General features: G+C 39.1%; 1 protein-coding gene across 1 annotated transcript in view; it reads right to left on the bottom strand.

Moving 5' to 3' along the window:
• Window positions 1-22,027, bottom strand: part of RHOJ (ras homolog family member J) — a 99,856-nt gene extending 77,829 nt beyond the window's left edge. Inside the window, exon 1 of the mRNA XM_012464180.3 lies at window positions 21,402-22,027. Coding sequence (XP_012319603.1) covers window positions 21,402-21,579 — 178 coding nt within the window. The 5' untranslated portion in view covers window positions 21,580-22,027. The remainder of the gene's footprint in view (window positions 1-21,401) is intronic.
• Between the last annotated feature and the right edge of the window lie 467 nt (window positions 22,028-22,494).

Raw genomic sequence — 22,494 nt, 5'->3', positions numbered from 1 at the left:
AAAACAGTTTGTTTATAGCCATTACTTGAAGTATTATTTGTTGAATATAAGTATACTTAGCTCGGCTGGACGAGGTGGCTCACACCTGTAATCTCAGCACTTTGGAAGGCCGAGGCAGGTGGGTCACCTGAGATCAGGAGTTCAAGACCAGCCTGGCCAACATGGTGAAACCCTGTCTCTACTAAAAATACACAAACTAGCCAGGCATGGTGGCAGGCGCCTGTAATCCCAGCTACTTGGCAGGCTGAGGTGGGAGATTTACTTGAACCCAGGAGGCAGAGGTTGCAGTGAGCCAAGATCGCACCACAGAGCTCCAACCTGGGTAACAAGAATGAAACTCTATCTCAAACCCCCCAACCCCCCAAAAAACCCCAAAAAAACTGAGCTCATACTTCCTTTTTTGGATTATCTTTAGGCATTGCCTCATCATCTTCTAGTATTAGGAATAGGTCTCAGTACTATGTAATCCACTCCCTTCATCCCATTAAGTGACCTGATCTTTTTGGCTGTCTCTTTAAAGCTACCATTCTTTAACTTTTCTAGGAGTTGTATTTGCATTGACTGTGCCAGGTTAATTATCCTAGCTAAATTTTTCCAAAGCGTAGATTCACGTTTTTCATTCCAGGATATTTTTTTTCTTGAGCAATATTCAAATCTGGTCTGGGACATTATTATGCTTTTATTCTTTTATCCTTTGGGAATTCCAGTTATACAAAGTCTGAGTTTCCTTTGTTTATTCTTTTACTTACAATTTTATTTATATATTATATTCATATTTTATGATTTTATTTATATATTATTTTATATATAATTTTCTCTCTAATTATTTTAAGCTATTTATGTTACATCTGGCTTACTTTTCATATCTCTATTCTCATGTCCCTTGATGTGTTTTCTACAGGGTTTGTTTCTGTGATGTTTCCAATTTTATCTTCATTTCTCTGATGGCTTTATTTTTCATTCTAATTCTTTCCTGAGTTTTGCTAGTCCACATTCCACTTTCTCCACTGTCTTGCCATCTCTCCTGTATTTCTTGCATTTTTGCTTTGTGTTCTTTCTTAATAGAGGTAATTGTTTCATTATGTTTTTCTTAATCATAGCAAAATATTTGTTTGCAATATTTACCTATCATATGGCATTATTTTTCCTGAGAGCAAGTCTCATCTGCTAATAAATTTTGCTCATCTCTTCCTCCTTCATTTCTTCTGGAACCTTTAAATGCAATACTAGTTTCTTTTTAAAACTGTTTGTTCCATAAAGAGGTGAATTTTTCTGTATAAGCTATTGTAAATGGTCATGAGATGGGGTCAAAGGGGCATTCCAAGGTGGGCAGTTTTTTACATGAAAAGGCTGACACTTCAATTGTTACAGAGACTGTCTTGAGATAAATATGGCTCCATCTGCACTATTCTCCTGAAGGTTTTAGCTTCTATGATGTAAACCAGGTCTTTTGGAGGCTTCTGATACCTGCAAGATTAATCTCTTTCCTGAACCTCTTTTCTATACATAGGTTGTAGTCTTTTCCCCTCCAGGAATGTCCCTTACCTTCAAAAAAGTATATTTTTATGGGACATTTCTGAGACCTGACACCACTGGTCTTTCTTTCTTCTTCCCATTGTTGTCTCTTCTGTGAATTCTGTTGTTTTCTGGTATCCTTTTCAAAATACTTTAGAGTCTGTGTCCTAGTTTTACTGAAAATATAATTTGTGTTTTTGTTTCCCATTTTTCTTTTGGGTAGTTTTCAGGAATAGAAGAGAAGAAAACTGGATTTACACAATCATGGTCATATCAGAAGTTTCAATGAGATAAGATTATTTTTACAGAGTAAAGATGAAAACATCAAATGGGTTTTCAGAAACTCTCAGTAAACATCTTAGAGTTGAAATTGCTTGAGAAATGAAAGATTTTCAATGTTTATGGGAATAGGGATGAGATTTTTTATAAATGGTTTTCTTTTCTCTTCTTTTCTTTTCTTCGATAGCAAATATAACCCTCTCCTGGAAGACTGGAGGCAATTCATGTTGCTCCAAGGGAAAATTTTTCTCCTCTATCAACTTCTAACCTTTATTGTTTAAAAATGTACAAATGATAGTTGTATAAGTGATAAGGATTATTTAAGTGACAGGTGGATGCATCTGAGGGAACTGGCTTTCCTTGAAGGTTGACCTCAATCATTTCCAAAATTGTGATGGGGTCGAGGTGCTGGGGGTTAGCTCACGGCTCCCAAACTGAGAGTGTGGTATAAGAGTGAACATTAACTTCCAAAGTCAGAATGCTAGGGAAATCAGGAAAGAAACAAACAAAATCTTCCATCTATCCTAGTAGGGGCTCATTGGGCTTAGTAACTTCTCTGTATAAAGAAGGCCTGGAGTTTTCACTAGACAATACATTGTTTTAGGTATAATATCAACAGTAAACAGTACAATTACAATGATGTCTTTTAGAATAGAGTGTTTTAATATCCAAATGTTCTTATTGGGAGTCTTTCCAAGGTCATACAAATGGATTTACATGCTTGATTAGAAACGATTCTTCTGGTACTGCGGCTGAGGGATCTGGGCTATGCAGATCCCCCTCCCCCAGGCTGCTACTGAGATAATGCAAACAGCTCGGAGGCATTTCTACCCATAAAAGGAACAAGACTGTGCTCATGAGTTACAGTACATGAAGCAGAGACCTCCAGTTCTGAGCCCTATTTCTGGCACTCATGTATTCATATTGCTTATGCATGTGTGAAGGAACAAATAAAGATTAACTACATTCTTAGAGATGCAGTGTTGGGGAAAGAGGATGTCTTTGGTTTTATGATTTTGCTGTGCCTTGTGGCTAATTACACCTTATGTCATTATACACTCCTGGCACATTTAATAAATGATTTATTATTAATAAGAAACAATAACATTATATAGTGCTTTCCAGCACGCAAAATGCTTTCATGTGCATTATGTAATTTGTGATTTCTTGGGAGTGTTTGGCTAGCAAAGATTAGTTGCCTGGGGACCCCTGGAGAACTGTGTTATCAAGAAGACAGGTTATTTCCTAAATACCTGGTTTCAATGTAAAACTATGTGTTGGAGAGAGATTGTGAGCTGTGGTAATAAATTTGCTCAACAGGCTATTTTGAGAGACTCTCAGGATTGAGTGAAATTGTACTATGAAATGAGACTGTAAAAACTTTTAAAGAGCTTTCCTGGATAATACCATAGTTTCTTTAAAAAAATTAAAACATGTTGAAGTCATCTTTTAAGGATGAGGTTGAGCCCTAATCTGAAAAAGCAGTTGTATAGGAGTATTGGAAGACAATACTCGAGGAATATATTAATATATCTCCCTTCTTCTTGTAACACTAAGAGAGATGAAGTCTTTTTATCTCTGTCTCTGTCTTTCTCTGTCTTTTCTTCCAGAATGTTCTTGAAATTCAAGGTTGGGATATTCATATTTAAAACATCCTTCCCAGCACTGAACTAATGAGATAGGTACAAAAGTACCTTTTCCATGAAACTCTGCAGATAATAACCTGCTGGTAAGAGAAGCACTGATATAGAGGGATGATAGAATGGGGTTTTTGGGCAGTACTCAACTTGTAGATCCTGAGATGATAAGAGAGTAGGGTAACTGTTAAGCATGTCCTGGGTAAATGTAAACTTGGATGAAGATGAGAGGAAAGTGATCTGTAACACTAAGGAAGAGTCATCTGTCAAGGGTGGGGGTTCAACACAGCGAAGCTGGGTGGAGTCTTGGAGACAGAGGATAATAGGACCTCTTTCCTAGACCAATAGAACCCACCAGAACCAATATTCCAGATGGCTCACCATCATTTCCTGCATCTCAACTATACACAGCAGTGTGGATAAAACTTAGAGAAAGTGCCTCCAAGATGGAACATCTTCACACACGAGTTGGATCTCTGAATCCCGTGAAAAACAAAGGTCCATTGATTTGCTCATGAGCCCCAAACTCTGCTCTGACCCCTTCTTCTCCCTTGTCATTCAACAATGATAGGTGAGTTGAGAGCAGGAGGAGCTGTGTCCTTCCTTCCCCAGTTCCTTTGTGTTCTCCAGATACACAGAGTTGAGGAGTGCAATAAATGAAATGCTTTTTAAGAAGTTGCATTCTTTTGCCTTTGTTCTCTTGACATTCAGATTTACCACAACACCAGGCTGTGGCCGTTATGTAGTGAATCCACTCACACTGAAATCTTCTCAGAGCCTCTGAAGGGGGATGCCACAAGTACTTTGGAAATTGCATGGCAATGTCATACTTAAACCTGTCTAGTTTAACTTTCTCCTTTTGCGGTTTAAAATGAACTCCTTGGGCACATCCATGAGAGATGCGTAACACAATTCTCATTGCTGGGGAGTCCATTGTGTTTCTGACACTGGAAAAAGTGCCGTATCCTTTCATATATAATGCTGATTTTATTTCTAACATCAGAGAATGCTATCACCATTCTCCAGTGCTAGAAACATGATCAGCATTTATTGCCAAGTACCTACTCGAAGCCCATGGGTACAGGAAGAAAGAGGCTTGCCTAATTAGAAGGAAGAGCCTGGCAGAGGGGTTAGGAGCATATATATGGTCCTGAGTAGCTAGGACCGCAACCATGCACCACCATGTCTGGCTCATTTTGAAAATTTTTTGTAGAGAGGGGGTCTCCTCATGTTGCCCAGGCTGGTCTCGAACTCCCGGACTCGAGCGATCTTCCTGCCTTGGCCTCCCAAAGTGCTGGGATTACAGGTGTGAGTGCTGTGCCCAGCCCGAGCAGCTGTTTCAGAGGGAGTTTCATGCAGCCGAGAGACAATAGAGGAAGAGAAGTAGGAAAGCTTGTGGGGTCTTATTGCCTCAAGAGGCCAAGCACAGTATAAATATTTAGAAATAGAACAGAGTGTCAGATTCTTTAGTAAAAAAATTCCAGTTTTGCTTTTTGAATTTCTGTATCATTAGTCATTGAAGGATAGTGTGTATGAGAGAGGAAGGAGTTTGGGGCGTCAAGTTAAAACTGAGGTCTTTTGTATTCCAGGGAACACTTGGATCTTTTCCAGGAACATCCAGCTCCCTTAAGTTAGGTGCCTACTCTGATGTAACGGAACAGGATTCCAGGCAGATCTTTCTTTCAAAAGCGCATCTCCTGGCCAGTGAGAAGGAGCTGCCCAGCCAGGATTTCTGGGCACTGGGTAGTTCCTCTGCTTGTCTTCCTCCCTAGATTACATGGAATTTTCTTGTTTCTGAGACCTGAATTTTATTTGTTTGTTTGTTTTTCTAGTTAATGTAATTAACTAGATTTTATTTTTTTTAAACTTTAAGTTCAGGCGTACATGTGCAGGTTCGTTACATTGATAAATTTGTGTTATGGGGGTTTATTGTACAGATTATTTTATCACCCAGGTATTAAGAGACTTGATATTAACATGAGAAAAGAGCAGAAGTTTGGGGAGTAATAGAGGAGGATCACTGCACTAAAGAAAGGATACTAACGGATCCTAGTGGAAGAAAGAATAGGGGTTAAAAAAAACCTTGTCTTTGAAGAATCACAGGGAAAAACATTACTTAATTTTATCTTTCCATAGATTTGATAGACATGGCTCGGGGATAGACTTGCATTATTTCTTCAGAATCTGTGATTAATTCACCAAAGAAGAAATATGCAGTCCTTCTTCATTCCCCTTGCATAGCAGCATAATTTCCATAACTGAATTTCTATGATCCTCATATATACCATTAAAATATTTTAAGTCTTTTTATTCCTTAATAAAGGATGAAATTTAAATAGTACTTGAATGAAATTTTGCTTATCAGGAGTTACTCATCAAGTTAATGGACCACTGCCTTTCTCTTAGAGAGATGTGCATTCCCCTTCATATAGAATTCACCAGATAGAGATACTTCAGAGGGGTAGGAAAAGAGAACTCTTTTTTTTTTGAGAGGGAGTCTTGCTCTGTCACCAGGCTGGAGTGCTGCAGTGGCGTGATCTTGACTCACTGCAAACCTCCACTTCCCAGGTTCAAGTAATTCTAGTGCCTCAGCCTCCCGAGTAGCTGGGATTACAGATATGAGTTACCATGCCCGGCTAATTTTTGTATTTTTAGTAGAGATGGGGTTTCACCATATTGGCCAGGATGGTCTTGCTTTCCTGACATCGTGATCTGCCTGCCTCGGCCTCCCAAACTGTTGGGATTACAGGCGTGAGCCACTGTGCCGGGTCAGAAAAGAGAACTCTTAATGCACATACCAAAGAAAGTTTAGAAACCTTTAAAAAAAAAGTGGAAGAAGACAAAATGACTAAATAAGAAAAAAGAATTTTTCTTGATTAATAGATTCTTGACCATGAAATGAAAAAAAAAGTGCACTAAATTCTCCGAAGTCACCATTATCAGATACTTTGTTTAAAGGTTGCTGGTCCCCATTTTCAAAGAAGTGGAAAAATGTTAACATCTTTTACTGAACAAATGGATCCTTCTGTGGGCTGACCCTTTTCACCCTCAAAATGCTTTACATGGTGCTCTTCTTCTCTGGGCTCTGAGTTAATTGCGGGGTTTGTGGGAATAACTAGATACTGGCTGTAACAGTAGAGCTAAGTGTCAGCTAATAAAATATAATTCTCTTCGTCATTTCACAGGGAACAGGCTTCTAAATTGTTCAAGAGATGGTGAAAGGAAAGCTGAGGCAGTAAGGGTGTCACAAAGGAAAACCACGGTAAGTTTACTAGCTGCTTGTGACATTGAAGCTATGCATCTGTTTATCTATAGCCCAACCCTCTTCTACGCTTCCTCCCCTGCCAGAAGGGCAACACTTGAACATCAGAGTTTTGGAGATCACTTGAGGAACCACATATGCAAACTTTTATGATGACATAAAGCCATTTCTTTTGCTCTGTATATTACTATACTTAAATGACACAAAGCTATTTCTTTTGCTGTGTATATAACTATACTTAAGGTTAGCTGATGAAGGAGTAGGCTCCAAGATAACTTGTGGTCAATTGTAGTTGCCTCAGGGATTGTTTATAGCTTAGAGCCTAAGCTTTCTTCCTGTGTCTAGAAAATCTACTGAGTTCTAGATTACCCTGGTATAGAGTATCTTTTGTGAAACTGGAATTGGATCTGTAGTAGTTGGTCAGGTTGCTAAATAGGATGCTTGACTGATGTGCACTACCCTTAAGAAGCTTTTAATGTGTTAACTGGCAGGAAATGAATGAAGCATAAGAGCATTCAAGATGAGGTGTAATGTACTGCATACTAAATCTTAGTAAAACTGACTCTCTATTAAAATCATACCATATTCATTACTATAAATTGCAGTGATCTATAGTAATCACAGGGACCAAAATATCTCCTATAATACCAAAAACTGTCGAGCTAAGCCAAGATTAGTCTCCTATAATACCAAATGTCTCCTATAATACCAAATGTCTCCTGTAATACCAAAATGTCTCCTATAATACCAAAAACTGTTGAGCTAAGCCAAGATTAAGTATGCTCTTCAAGTGCCAGGTGGCCTCTTGAACTTATATGAAGATCCCATAATGATATTAATTCTTAAATCTAAAGCCTTAACATGGCTTTAGAAAGCCTTAACATGATATTATAGTATAGGTAAACCTGGGGATAATTGAATGGAGATTTATTAAAATGGCAGAAGAGAAATGTAGTACTCTCATGTTGGCAACTCGAGTTGTCTGCATTTAATTTGGTTGACCTAAATTAACTTGCAAACCCAGGGGAAAAAAAAGAGGTAATATAAGAGACTATTTAGAGTTTACATCCTGTTAGGACTGCACCTAACCACGTTGACAAGATACCTGTATTCCTACCAAAAAGTGCAAGAGGGACTGTGTGGTTGCTGTAGATTTGAAATGCAAATTGTTTGTGATTGACTTGCAGTGAATATATGAAAACTGTCCGTTAAAAACTAGGGGAGAGAATAGGTGTAGCTATGGGGAGTTAGAAGGATCTGGGTGTATCATCTGAGGATGACAAGGATGAGAATTTTCTTGGTCTTCAAATACGCGAAGAGCAATTATTCTGAGGGTGATAATGAGGTGTTCTTCATCTTCGCTCAACCTGAGGGAAAAAAATGGCTCTGACCAACCTGATTTAGTTTTTTTCCAAAAGAGAGAACCTGGTATGGAGAGTTATTAAGAGGATAAATGAATGAAATGAATGGAGTAGAATCTCTACAGCAAAGTTCATGCCTAATATTGACACTTAAGATTTAGCATCAACTCTCTGTCTCTTTTGAAAAGTTTGGTTAAAAGTGTGTTTACTATGGAAAACTCTTAAGGCTCTTATTTACCAGCTTGAACTACTGCAAATGTCATATGAAATTCATTTTAGTTGAAGAAAAAAAAAGCATTTAGCGCTTCCAGTGCAAGCTAATTCAATATGAGCAGAGAGGAGGACTCCTGAGGAGAAAGAGCATAGCCTTTTTTTCCTCCTAATAATTCTTACTTTGACAAGTATAAAGTGCCCCATTATTAATGAATGCGAACATAGTCATTGCATCTCTTGCAAGCATACCAGGTGAAAATTGATGCACTTTCTAAAAGATGAACAGTTACATTTTATGAACATTCTTTTTGAGTCTTAGGAGGTTTGCACCTGGCATATATTAAGGAGACTACTTGCTTATTATTTTTCCTCTTAATTAATCTCATTATTTGAAAAAATGTATGCAGCACATACTTTAAGTAATTAAGTTTTTCCCTTTGCCTCTTGGATATAGCATCAAGAGAAATAATAGATACAGAACAGAAATCCTTAATATAATTAGGAAAACTACTTTATGCCTAGCTAAATCACTCAGAACTCCTAAGCTTAAAATTTGACTGGAAGCAAAACCTTTTGGGGTTTTCATTTTTCCAGAGTAAATGAATTTTTTTTTACAAGTTTTAAATAAGGTCAATATAATCTATTTTAATGTATGTGCATGGTGCTTACAATATATCCTTTCAGCATGTGGGAGGATAAAATAATTTCAACATAGAAAAATTATCCTGAGCGTCCACATAGGGTGCTAATTTCAGTGTAGTGCACTGGTTAAGACTGAGACTCTTGGATGTCATTCATTCATTCATTCATTCAGTCATTCAACAAACAGTTCTGGGTGGCTATTGTGTTATAGGCTCATTCCCAGGCATTGAGGGCATAACAGTAAACAAGACAGAAAGAGCCTTGTCTTCAGGAATTGTATGTTCTAGGGGGAGACAAGGCATGGAAAATTAAAGAAATGAAGAAACTAATAATGATAGAGGAGATAAACAGGTTTTGAAAGGCGGCCCAATTTAATCAGGGTGGTCTGGGCTACTGGAGATAACACTTGAGCTGATAGATTTGAATCCCGATTCTGCTATTTCTTTGCTGAGTGATATTGGACATGTCACTTCTCTGAGCTTCGGTTTTCTTGTCTGGGAAGTGAGGTTACTTACTAAAAAATAATGTGAGGCTCCAGTGAGATAACAAGGGCAGCACAGGGCTGGATGCGCAGTAAATACTCAGCTACTTAATGTTGGCTAATTAAGTAACCTGTTGCAAAAAGATCAGGAATCATTTTGTTCATTATGGTGCATTCTGCTCAGCCCAGGCAGAGTGCTGTTTCTCTCTTGTTGGCAATCTGTATTCAGTTGATTTACCAGTTTGTATTAAAACAACTGGAGAGACTAAAGGAAGGCCTGATCCCCGTTAGCAGGAGTGCTTGTAAACTGGTTTTCCAAATAAAGGTGGCTGAGTTCCAGTTATAAAATATCTGCTTCTCTCCAGATTTATGCATCTCTCTTTGAGGAAGACCCAAGTAGAGATCTTTTTGGACTTAGATAATTGTATCGTAGGAGGTTTTCTGTTTTTGTTTTTTTTCTCCTTTTCCCCAAATGTTAGGTCAAAGCATGAAGCACAGAAGGATTTGCAGAGGGGAAACAGATGTTTACTGTTCATTTCATAATCACAAGGCTGGATGAATATGGAAGAACAAATAATAGCTTCCAAACACAACTGCATCAAAATTGCCCCAAGGATCCCAGGCTCTTACCTGTTTTTTAAAGATTCCTTTGTTTCTTCCCATGAGGATAGGTGCTCTCTAATTTCCCTCTGTGACCCCTCTGAAGGTCTTACAGTCAGGTTGATTATTTATTTCACAGGCAGAGCAATTCACATGTATGTAGCTTTGCAGATTATGCCCAAGCTCAAGGCTTTTCTCCCAGCAGCTGGTACTTGGTTACCCATGGCTGCCCTTGGTTAGCAAGCAAGGTTGGTCACAGATCCTACTTGCCTCTGGTCTGACTCCCTGAGGCTTCTCCTCCCACTCTGCATCAGCCCTCTCCCAATACTTTCTGTTCTCAGCCTTCTGTAGTCTCCTTCTTCCAAGGCTCTCTGTGTGCCCACCACGTGTACAGATCTTTTTTTGAGAGCACCCTGGTTCCTCACTTAGGAATTTGCTGTTTCCAAGAGACTCTAAAGGCCTTTTCTGTTGGGCATAATCTGCTGGAAACTCCCAAGTCAAAAAATTTTACACACATATCTGTTTTTAAATTGCTTTTTACTAATTGATGGTTGACTATAGAATTGCTCCTTTTGGCTTGATTAATAGGCATCTTTACAGCATAAAGAAGGGTTTCTGAACCCACTAAGTCACATTAGCTTTAACTATATACATTTGTGATATCTAAATGGGTTTGAACTATAAAATGGCAGTGTCACAAGTTCTACCTAATTAGAAATGCCTATGAAGCTTATTGAAATTCATATTCACAGCTCTGTCTCTAAATGGGTCTGGTTTAGAAGCCTTTATATGGACCCAAGAATCTGCATTTTTAGCAAGTAAGCTTTTCTTCTGACTAGGCAAGTTTGGAAAATATAGGTATGCCATATATAGTTGAATAAATAGCAAGTTGAATATGGTGCTAATGCAGTTTATATTGTTTATCTGTGCCTATTGTATTTGGTATCAGCAATTTCAACTTAATGGCTGTGGTGAAGATGACTAAGTGTCTATTAAAGTCTGTTTGTTCCTTCTTTGGGCACATAGCTCACCTTCCTTGTGATTATGTGAGGCCTACAGTGTAAGATCTCTCCAGTGAAATGTGAACAGAAGTGATGCATGCCACCTGTGAGCCTGGCCCATACCACCACTCCCTACCCTTACTCCTCCATAGTCTTTTGTCTTCCAATGTCTAGATACAGAGCACCACAAAGCCCTAGATGATGGCAGAAGAACAAGATGAAAACAGTAGATCCCTGAATGACCACATGGAACAGAACTATCTCAGCAACCTGAAGACCTGCCCAGGTCTCTTACATGACCAAAAGCAGGATTCTACCCAGCAATCCTATTACTGGGTATATATCCAAAAGAAAATAAATCATTATGCCAAAAAGACACATGAACTTACATATTCATTCAGCATTACTCACAATGGCAAAGACGTGGAATCAACATAGGTGCCCATCAATGGTGGATTGGGTAAAGAAAACGTGGTACATATACAACACAGAATCCTATGTAGCCATAAAAAAGAATGAAATCATGTCTTTTGCAGCAACATGGATGCAGCTGGAGACCATTATCCTAAGCAAAGTAACATAGAAACAGAAAATCAAAGACTATATGTTCTCACTTGTAAGTGGGAGCTAAACACTGTGTACACATGGACAGGAAGATGGTAACAATAGGCACAGAGGACCACTGGTAGGGCAGGGAAGGAAAAGGCCAAGGGTCAAAAACTACTGGGTATTGTGGTCACCAGCTGGATGACAAGATCCTTCATATCCAAAACCTTAGCATCATGCAATATATTCAGCTAACAAGCCTGTGCATATACCCTCTAAATCTAAAATACATGCTGCAATTATGTAAGAAAATAGGATTTGATTGTAATGGTTTGAACCGTTACATATTTTGGTCTATATGTTACATCATCTTAGCTTACCTAGTAGTGTGGTACCATCATTACAAAAACCTGAAAATACACGTGCTATTGGCTTAGCTTTTAGGTGGCAGATGGTGACAAAACAGAGCAGGTTGGAAAGGTGATCTATGTTATACTGTGACTAAACGTTTTGTAAAACTATTGTCTGTGAAACCTGGAAGGTAAAGCTACTTCCTACTGTGTCCATAGTACTCTGTGAAGAGACTGGAAAATGGCAGAATGTTAGTATATATGAATTGTTACTTTATGCATTTAGTAAGGCATTATAGGAAAGGGAAGAATCTCAGCTAAGTAAAGCTGAGATTGATAGAACATAGATTTTCATGATTTTACAGAGTTAGAAGATTGATTGTTTCTGGATTCCATTAACAGATGACACTATCAGGATTGTCATCAGAATTCTATTATTGCAATGTGTCTCCTGTTCTTCCCTTTCTGAAAGGGAGTTTGAATGTTTTGATTATCTCGTTCCTGTTGACCACTGCATGGGGGCAAATGGTGAATATGGGCAGACAATTTGTCTTTTATTGGATCACAAGGAGTCACGTTTAGATCAAATGAGCAGAATCATACATTACTTAACAGATGCTGGCCTTTGACAGTAACAGTGCCAAAATGCAACTCTAGGTGGTCCCTATGGGGAAAAGGGTGAGTTTGTTTTACATGTGGGAAAAAATGTGCAAGGATATTTGGTAGCCAGATGCAGGCAGAGGCTGCTGTTTTTTCCTCTTTTGGGCACATAGGTGAGCTTTCCCCCCAGCCTCCTTTACAGTGAAGTGTGGCCTTGTGACTAAATAAACTCCTGTGGAATATGATTGAAAATGATGTCGGTCACTTCCAAGCCTAGTCCATAAAATTTTCCATTCAAGTTTTTCCATGTTCTTTCTTATTAGACTGGGTAGATGCAGGTAACTTAAATCCTAGGGGATGTCAGAATTACCAGATGTGAGAAGCCTGAGTCTTTAAATGACTACATGAAGAAAGCAACCCTACTGACTTGAACACCTGCTTAAGGAGCATGACATGAGCAAGGAATACCTTGCCATTGAATTAATCCCTTACATGTTTGGGTTTATTTGTTAATAGCAGGTTAGCACATCCTAACTAACAGTGGCTTTTTAATTGTTATTAGCTATACACTGCTTATATTGTTTGCTATTCCATAGCCTCTGCTTACCCCATCATAAGCAATTTAACCTTGAGGGAAATAGAGTAATACCTTTGTGCCGGAAGTTGTTCATCAGGAAAGTTGAGAAAATAATAGCATCTTATGATAAAGAGGGGTTGGCTATTTGGTATAAGGTATAAAAATACAGTTAGATGGAATAAAATCTAGTATTCAGTAGCACAACAGAGTGACTGTAGTTAACAATAATTTATTGGATATTTCAAAATAAGTAGAAGAGTAGATGTAGAATGTTCCCAACATAAAGTAATGATAGATGTTTGAGGTTACGGATATACCAGTTACCCAGATTTGATCATTACCCATTATATGCCTGTATCAAAGGCATACATAAATATGAACAACTACTATATAAGCATATTTATTTTTTTTTTTGGAGACAAAGTCTTGCTCTGTTGCCCAGGCTGGAGTGCAGTGGTATGATCATGGCTCACTGTAACTTTGAACTCCTAGGCTCAAGGGATCCTTGTATGTTGGCTTCCTAAAGTACTGTGATTACAGATATGAGCCACCACACCTGGCCTGTATCCATAAATATTTTAAAAATGAAAAGTGAGAAAAAGAGCATCTTATAGTATCATTGCGAGGAGGCAATGAGTTGATGTATAAAATACTTCAAATATGCCTGAATCATTAGCAAGAACTATATAAGCAAATAGCTATAGTTATTGTTATTAACATATATTCTAGTGACATCCTAGTTTCACAATCAACATCATGATTCTGCTTGTAGCATCACACACATGTGGCCACAGTGAAATTCATGCTGAGACTGAGAATGAAGAGCACCACAGATGATAGCTGTACAGTAAACTAAGACACAGTGCTAAGTGAATACACATGAATCAAGTCCTTTGTTGTGTGAAAACTGGTCACCTCCAGAATGTTTGCAGACTTTGGAGTATTCAGCAACAATGCCAGGCCACCCCGTGACTCAGAGCTGGCCTGTACTGAATTTATGATGGGATTGATGCTGACTGTGTTGTCTCCAGAACATTAACTCTTTGGATTCTGCTTACTAGCCCAAGATGTGTCATGGATTTTTGTTTGTGGGGAAGTAAACTTTCAGCTGAATCAGAACCTGTGTTATACAGAGGGTAGGGCCTCCATAGATCCTTGTGGTTTTTGTGCTCAGGATTAATGAGGGAGATAGTTTCTGCTGCATTTTTTTAGCTGTCCTTTCCTGAGCTGCCTTATGTTCGTGCCCACCTCCATGCTGACATTGTAGAACAGGGCAACCCTATTCAAAAACACAGCTATCCCATGTATGGAGCCATTTGAGCCAAATTTGTTATTTACCCCACAAGAAGGAAGAGGGATGGAAATTTTTGAAAAAGCCTAGAAATAAAATTCTGTTTACCTGAAGCTCAACTTTAATGGGCAAATAGGTAGTAAAATTTATGAAGCATTTCCTGACCCGCATGGTGCAGGGTGCAGAGCTGTGTGGAACTAAAAGTCTTCTTTAGAGGGAGCCTGTCCAACGAGGCCTGAATCGGTCACAGTCCTTGGTTTGTTGCCAGCTGAAGCTGGAGTGCAAGAAGGTCACAGAGGCAGATGCAGCTTCTAGCCCTGAGAGCATGGCTTTTCTCATGTTACTCTGGTCACAGATACTTTTCTTTGTCCCTCTTCTATTTTTCCTTCTTTCTTACTCCTAAGAGAAGCAACTCGCAGTTTACCATCTCTGCAGTACATTTTAGCTTTCAGAGTACAATTTCCATCCCTGAAGGCTCTAGCTTGCTCTTGTTAAGTATAACAATGTACATTGTGGAGGAATCTGTGCCCCTGATTCCTGTCATTGTATCTTTAGTGTAGCCTCCCAGAATCTAGAAAGAGCATCAGCTACACATCACACTGTCTCAAAAAGAAACATTGGGGGGGCCGGGCGTGGTGGCTCATGCCTGTAATCCCAGCACTTTGGGAGGCCGAGGCGGGTGGATCACGAGGTCAAGAGATCGGGACCATCCTGGTCAACATGGTGAAACCCCGTCTCTACTAAAAATACCAAAAAATTAGCTGGGTACGGTGGCGCGTGCCTGTAATCCCAGCTACTCAAGAGGCTGAGGCAGGAGAATTGCCTGAACCCAGGAGGCGGAGGTTGTGGTGAGCGGAGATTGCACCATTGCACTCCAGCCTGGGTAACAAGAGCGAAACTCCGTCTCAAAAAAAAAAAAAAAAAAAAGGAACATTGGGGGACTGGATACTTATGAGACTCTGGGTTTTTGAGTATCCTCGCATTTAGAAAGAACAGAGTAAGTGATCCAACTGACCCATTCTTGTCTCCTCTTTCACAAACTTCTTTTGTGTTTGTGTTTAAGAACGTGGTGATTTATTTTATAGTCCCATGAAAATTGCTTTAGCTTTCCTTATGGCTTACAAAAAAAGAATCTCATCCATTCTTCAGAGACTCTCAGGTGTCTTCAGGAAGAGCAAAAGAGAAACTCCTGACTACATTTTCCCAAATGAGCAGAACTATTTCACAACCCTTTATAAACCTGGGACTTTATTTCTATTCACTATTTATTATGATTATGTTATTTCTTCTTGCCATGGATTGGACATGGTTCCCACCCCCTGCTCTGGCCATTAAGGTTGTGACTGTCTACCTTGGGCTGATCACAATTTAACTAAGTGGAAAAAGTTAGAACTGACTTTCAGCTTTCTGTAAAACAACTTCCTTTTACATCTCAATCAGATGATAGAACAACTGTATTTTTCTCCTTTCCACGAATTGTGTTAATTTCCTGCATAGGCAGCCTGGGTTTGCCAATAGTGGCTTCGTGTGATTTTCCAAATTTGATGGCTTTCGACAAAGAAACTCTAGGAGGGGGGTGATAGAAGAAAAATTCACAGACTAAATAATACAGAGGATGATGGAAATGGTGAACCTCATAAAGAGGTTTCAGCTGGAACGAGCTTATTTTACACACCTGTGTACTCAGACATAGGAACCATGTAAACAATCTGACTCAACGCACAATCTAAACTCAAAATGGAAGTCTTATCCTTATACTATTTGTCATATGAAACATTAATTGGTAGGAATATTTTACCAGTGAGGGGTCTGCTACAAAATTCAAAACTAAAGATAGGATGGGGGAAGAAATGCAGTTCTTCCATGGTAAGCTGTGAAAGCTCTAGAGCTTGTTAGGACACATCATCCCTCGAAGGGATTAAGGAGCAGAGCCCAGGGATGTTTCTTAGGCACACTTGTAATAAACATGAGTGACTTTTCCCACCTTCATCCCACGGCCCCTACTCTTTAGACCTAGCCGTCAGTCAATCTTAGGGTTACTCTGAAATATGCTCTGTATATTAGAACTAGACGAGTTTGAGTGAGCCACCCAAAATGTATATCAACTTTTGGATATAATGTAAGTGAAGGAATCCCAAGTGACATTTACATATTATATAGTTAGGCTATTCAGTAGTTGTGACTCTGGCACTTAGGTTCAAGAAAATTCAATGCTGGCCGGACGTGGTGGCTCACGCCTGTAATCCCAGCACTTTGGGAGGCCGAGGCGGGCAGATTATGTGATTAAGAGATTGATATTATCCTGGCCAACATGGTGAAACCCTGTCTCTACTAAAAATACAAAAAAATTAGCTGGGCATGGTGGCGTGTACCTATAGTTCCAGCTACTCAGGAGACTGAGGCAGGAGAATCGCTTAAATCTGGCGAGATCTTGCCACTGCACTCCAACCTAGTGACAGGGCAAGGAAGACTCCATCTCAAAAAAAAAAAAAAAAAAAGAAAAGAAAATTTAATGCTATATCACAATTATAGTGGGGATAAAATGATTAATTAAAATATGAACAAAATAGTTCAGAAATATAATAAAAGTAATAAACATTTTTGTATGTTCATTTCTAAAGAGATATCTATTGGATGAGCAATTTGTTCATTTATTCATCAAAGTTTTAATGGACCAGAAACTATCTAAGTGTTGGAAGGACTAAGATTGTGAAGACATAGTAATTCATTTATTCAGTGATTATCTGTTGAGAGTCTATTATATGTGGGACTCCGTTTTTTGAAGCCAGAGATACCAAATACATATATAATGTCAGGTAGTATTAAATATTATAAAGAAAGATTTGGTAAGATAGGTTAAAGAAAGTGTGTGTGTGTGTGTGTGTGCATGCACACATGCATTAAATAATGTGATCATTTGAAGATATGGAGGATCTAGTGGAATAGTATGAGGCTGGGGAAAGAGCAAGTAGAAACTCTTTAAGGGAAGAAGGAGTTTCGTGTGCTTGAGGAATAGTAAGATGGCGAGTGTGGCTACAGAAAAAGCACTGATGAAGAGAGTGTTAATAAGAGATGAGATTGGAGTGATAACAGGGACTGAGTCATGGAGTGCATCCTAACAACATGAAATAGGGTTGAGTCTGAGTGTTTAGGGAAGTGATTGGAGAAGTTGGGCTTTTAGACAGTCCCTCTGCCAGCTATGTGGAGAACTGACGATAGGGGGCAAGATTGGAGGCAGGGAATTGGGAATTGATTGTAGTAGTTTGGATGAGAGATGATGGTGGCTCAAACAAGAGTGAAGGCAATGGAGATGGTGGTAAGTGATCAGGTTTGGGATGTATTTTGAATGTTGAGCTGATTGGTAGGAGGAAGTGATGATAACCAATGGTTTGAATGGAAAGGGAGGGGAGTGTTGTCAAAGGAAGAAAGGAGTCAATACAAAAGATTTTGTTTTCAGAAACTGGGTAAAAAATAGTAGTCATGTACTTACATGGAAAAGCCTAGGGGAAGAGTAGATTGGATGAGTTAAAAAATTCTGTTTGGACAAGTTAAGATTGACATGCCTATTAGATATTCAAATAGTTGGATATATGAGTCTGAGTCTCAGGGGGTTTTGATGGTAGAGCTACAAGTTTTGGAGTTATCAGGATATGATGTTTAAAGTTACAAAACTAGATACAATCAACCAGACCATAAGTGCAAATAAAGAAGAGGATCCAGGGGCTGAACACTGAGGTTTGCCAACATTTGGTGGTTGGAAAGAGGGAGGGGAGGTGGCATAGGAGATTGAGAAAGATTTGCTGGTGAGTGGAAACAAAACCAGGAGAATGTGGTATCCCAAAAACCAAGCTAAGGAAAGGTTTTAAGAAGGAGGGTAATGAACCATAAAAAAAGCTTCCAAGAGATCAAGATGGGGACCTAGAACTGACTGTTGGATTTCATAGGACATGAAAGACACAGCTCCAGAGACAGGAAAATAAGGATGCATATAAATTGCTATACAATGGTGGGAGATCCTAGAGATGTAAACAAATTTCTGAAACTAGATTGAAGATGGAATAGGGAATTATTTTTGGGCAGTCAAGGAAAGCTACATGGAGCAGATGTGCTTTTTTGGATTTTGGTAGGTAGGAGGTAGGGATACATCAGGATTCATAGAACTTTAAAAATTGTTTTTTTGTAGCTGGTTGTTGATTTTTCCTGCAAAAATAATTCAAAACAATTTTTCATAGTTTTCACTCATGGAAAACTGATGTTTCTCCTCCCAATTTAATATCCCACTGCTATTACTCCATGTAGACACATTTGTTAATTATCAGTAAACATGGTAACTATTTTATGAAGAAAATACATACACTCCATCCTACCTTACTCTTCTGAAGGAAGCTCTTGTAATTACATTTTTCCTTCTTGTAGTCTTTATTTTTTAATCACATTTTCATTCCTTTTTCTGGCTGTATGCAAGTATCGAGACTATATTCTTAATAGCTACCATGTACCTAACTCTTATCACATATGCAGCACTATTTTAAGAACTTTGTGTGTATTAATTATTTTTTTCTCCCATACAATTCTAATATCTTCATTGTCCCTGTTTCTTATTTGTGATAACTGAGACACAGAGCGGTTAAGTAACTTCCTCAAGGCCACAGAATAAATGACAGAGCCAGTATTAGAACTGGGCTGTCTGGCTTCAGAGCTCACCATCTTGCACAGCAGGTTGTATTTCAGTCTTTACTACTTTATCTCTACTTTTCTAGGTTGGGTAGTTATTAGTGAAACATCTTCTTCAGTGGATAGGCTCTCTATGACTTAAACTATAACTTCTAAAGATTCAGTACTCAATTGCAGGTTGTCATTTTAGAGTAGGCCAGTAGGACCCAGGAACCGGATACTGGATCCAAATGGAGAAGAGGGCATTTAGTTCTTTTACAGTTGATTGTAGGTTCTCACGTGATTGCATAAGGATTTATGTTCAACCAGATCATAGATCAGGAGAGTGGTGGAAAAGGAAATCAAGTCCTTGTGATGGAGAAGATCCCTCTGCTTATAGAAAGGATCACTTCTACAGTCCTAGACGTATGTGGCTCATGTCTCTATCCCTTTTTGAACCTTACTGAAAGCACATGAGATGATTATACACTTAAAGAGGTACAAAGTGTACATCAAAGCAATCATGTTCAGGAATGCTTACTATGTGCAACGTATTGCTCTGGGTGTAGCGCTTGTGATTTCTTGGGAGCTAAAATAATAGACTAGCCAAAATCTTTAAGATGCTTTAATGCTCAACAATAGTATGTATATGATTAAAATATAAAATAATTTGAGCCTAGTGGAATCTAGCTATGGTTCAGCCTTTGTTTGATTTCTAGTGTATGTGTGTGTGTGTGTTTTTTTTAATAGGCTGACTTGATTCTCTTTCTTCCTGATACAACACGGTAATTGGCTCCCTACATATATGGGGATTTGGATACATAATTTTCATAAGCATTTGAAGCCTCTTCCTTTAGTTGATTTTGAATTCCACCCTTGATTTAAAAGTTTTTGAAATAAGGTAGCCACTTCCCTTTCTTGGCAGAAAGAAGGTGTAGAATAAATAACTTTTGCTAAGATGCTTTCAGGACAAGAATCTGAGTAACTCTCTTAAGGCGCAGACCCTCAAATTTTATAATTAGTCTTTTTCTCAAGATGAAAGTCAACCTGTTCTTCTCTTTATTCTGTTCTCATTAAAATGTTCTTCTCTGGGCATAGTCATTATATTTTCAGAAAGGCTTAAGTGAGCCAGCATTAAAATTTGCTCTTAATTTTTACAAATATAGAAAAACCTGCTGGGAATTGGGTACTGTATTCACTGTGGGTCTCTCCCTGTCTGCTGGGTAATATTTTCAGATACCATGTAAGTGTAGGAGAAAGCAGTGATTTAGGCGATGGCTTAGTTCTGGAGAAGAAGCTACTTTCTATAGAATGAGGATTTCAAAAGGCCACATTGCCAAGCAGACACTCATGCTGGTTTCCTGTGGGCCATTTTCCTTTTGCTGAACCTGACCCAAAGCCAAAGTGAAGGAGGAGAAATTTTCCTTCCCCGAAGTCTCAGATGTCTGATAAAGATCACTATGATATAAATAAGTTATAAAATACAGGCTACTATAAGCTTGAGGAATTTCATTAACTTGCATTTGATAAACTTAATATAATTTGGTTTGGAAATTAAGGGAAAAAGTAAGAATCAAAATGGAAAAATTTAGGTAATGCTATCACCCAGACAAGTATACCTACAAACTTTAGAACATTTAAAGCATTAAAGGTCCTCTGAAAGAATTAAGTTGTGACTACAATATCTTAACTGTCATGCTTTAAAATATTGTATGTGCATTTTATCCTTTCAGAACATACTTTAAAATGATTCAGATTTTATTTGTGTTTCTAATTTTAAAAACATGTTCATGAAACATTTTTCTTTTAAGATACAGATTGCCTAATAGATATTTAAAACCTTTTAAAAACTTTCCCCCAATCGACAACCCCAGGAAAATAAAACTATAGTATTACAGCACCAATTGTTATAGAAAAAATGAGTGTTTTATTAATCTTAACATTTCATTTATAATGGCATGGAGTGAATATGCAGAGTGGCAAGAACATTCCTTTCACTGTTTGTGTGTCTAGTGGTGATTCTTTTTTTGGTAGAAAAGAATTGTGATGGAATTACACTGCATTTAAAAATGTTCACGATAAAAAGTTAATGAATCTTGAGGCAAATGTGGAGTAAAATCTCTGGCCCCCAAATCTAGAGGGCACATCAGAGTATTTTCTGGCATTACCCTTTTGCTTTCAGGGGAAAAAAGTGTTACCATACAAATTGATGCACAAATTGTTCTACCAACAATTTCAGCCAAGTCCTTGGTTGTATGCTACGCTAAGCTCCCTGGTTACTGCCAGGCCCGCACCCAATACTGACATTAGAAATGAGCCAGGACCCTCTGAAGTTAAGGTATCGCCCCCCGCATCGTTGGTCTGGATGCAGAGAGTTTCCCGGTTTTTCTTACCTGCATAGTGGTCAAACACAGTGGGCACGTATTCCTCCGGGAAGGCGTCGTTGGCGTAGCTCATCAGCAAGCAGGTTTTCCCCACGGCACCGTCCCCCACCACCACACACTTCAACATCTTCTTCTCGTCGTTGCCCCTGCAGCCGCAGCTGCTGTCAGTTCCCTCTTTGCAGTTCATTCTTGCGGCTCCAGCTGCTGGGGACTCCTGCTGCTGCTCCTGCTTCTCCCAAAGCACATGAAGCGGCGGAAAGCCAGTGCCAGGCTTGAGTTTACTCTGACTGACTTTGGGAACCTTGGCTCATACAGACATGTCCGAGGCTGGGATATGCCCTGTTGCTTACCATGCTGGTAAAGAAAGGTAACTCACACTTGGGGGAGTTGTGAAAACATCTGCCCCTTTCCGCTGTCAGTGTGAGTTAAGAAACCCTCGATTTCACAGAATTCGGGGGGCTTCCTAACAGTCTAGAAATTTCAGCAGCCTGAGAGTTTTGCTCTGTTCTCCCTGTCTCCAGCCTGGCAAAAGACACGGTGAAATTTTGCTAGATCGTCCTCATTTTCCAAGTCACATCTAACATGGAGGAAAGCTGGGCTTTTTAATGGAGTTTTTTCCCCTTGCTTCCTCCGGCTTGCCGAGTGTCAGGAAATCATGGGTTTCCTGCTGCATTCCATATTAGGATCAGTGGGCTGAGGAAGGCTGCAACAATGGGAGCTCTGTGTGTGTGTGTTTGTACTTCTGGGGAACGATGCCAGGACATGGAGTGGGAAAACACTAGGGGTCCCACTGCAGACTCAAGCTGTCAGACTTCCTGTTTCATCCGCTGCTTGTGAGGCTGTGTGTTCCTGGCTGACTGGGAAGAAACTGACCAGAGGATGGAAAACGGGGATGACTGCCTGCCACAGAAACGGGGAATGGTTAGAGTGAGCAGAGAGAACCACACCAGCAGTCCTAGGATAACATATGACATCACTCCTCACTGAGTCACCAGTTGAAAGCTCTGCAAACTAAAAACGAGCAGTTCTTTACTGACTTAAATGAGAAACTTTAAGCGACTTTCCCAGAAATAAAGAAGAAAACCTTCTAGAGTCATCTCAT

The sequence above is a fragment of the Aotus nancymaae genome, unplaced genomic scaffold, assembly GCF_030222135.1.
Source record: "Aotus nancymaae isolate 86718 unplaced genomic scaffold, 86718_ANA_hifiasm-v0.15.2.pri h1tg000011l, whole genome shotgun sequence".
NCBI classification, from domain to species: domain Eukaryota; kingdom Metazoa; phylum Chordata; class Mammalia; order Primates; family Aotidae; genus Aotus; species Aotus nancymaae.
This window is presented reverse-complemented; position numbering and strand designations above follow the sequence as displayed.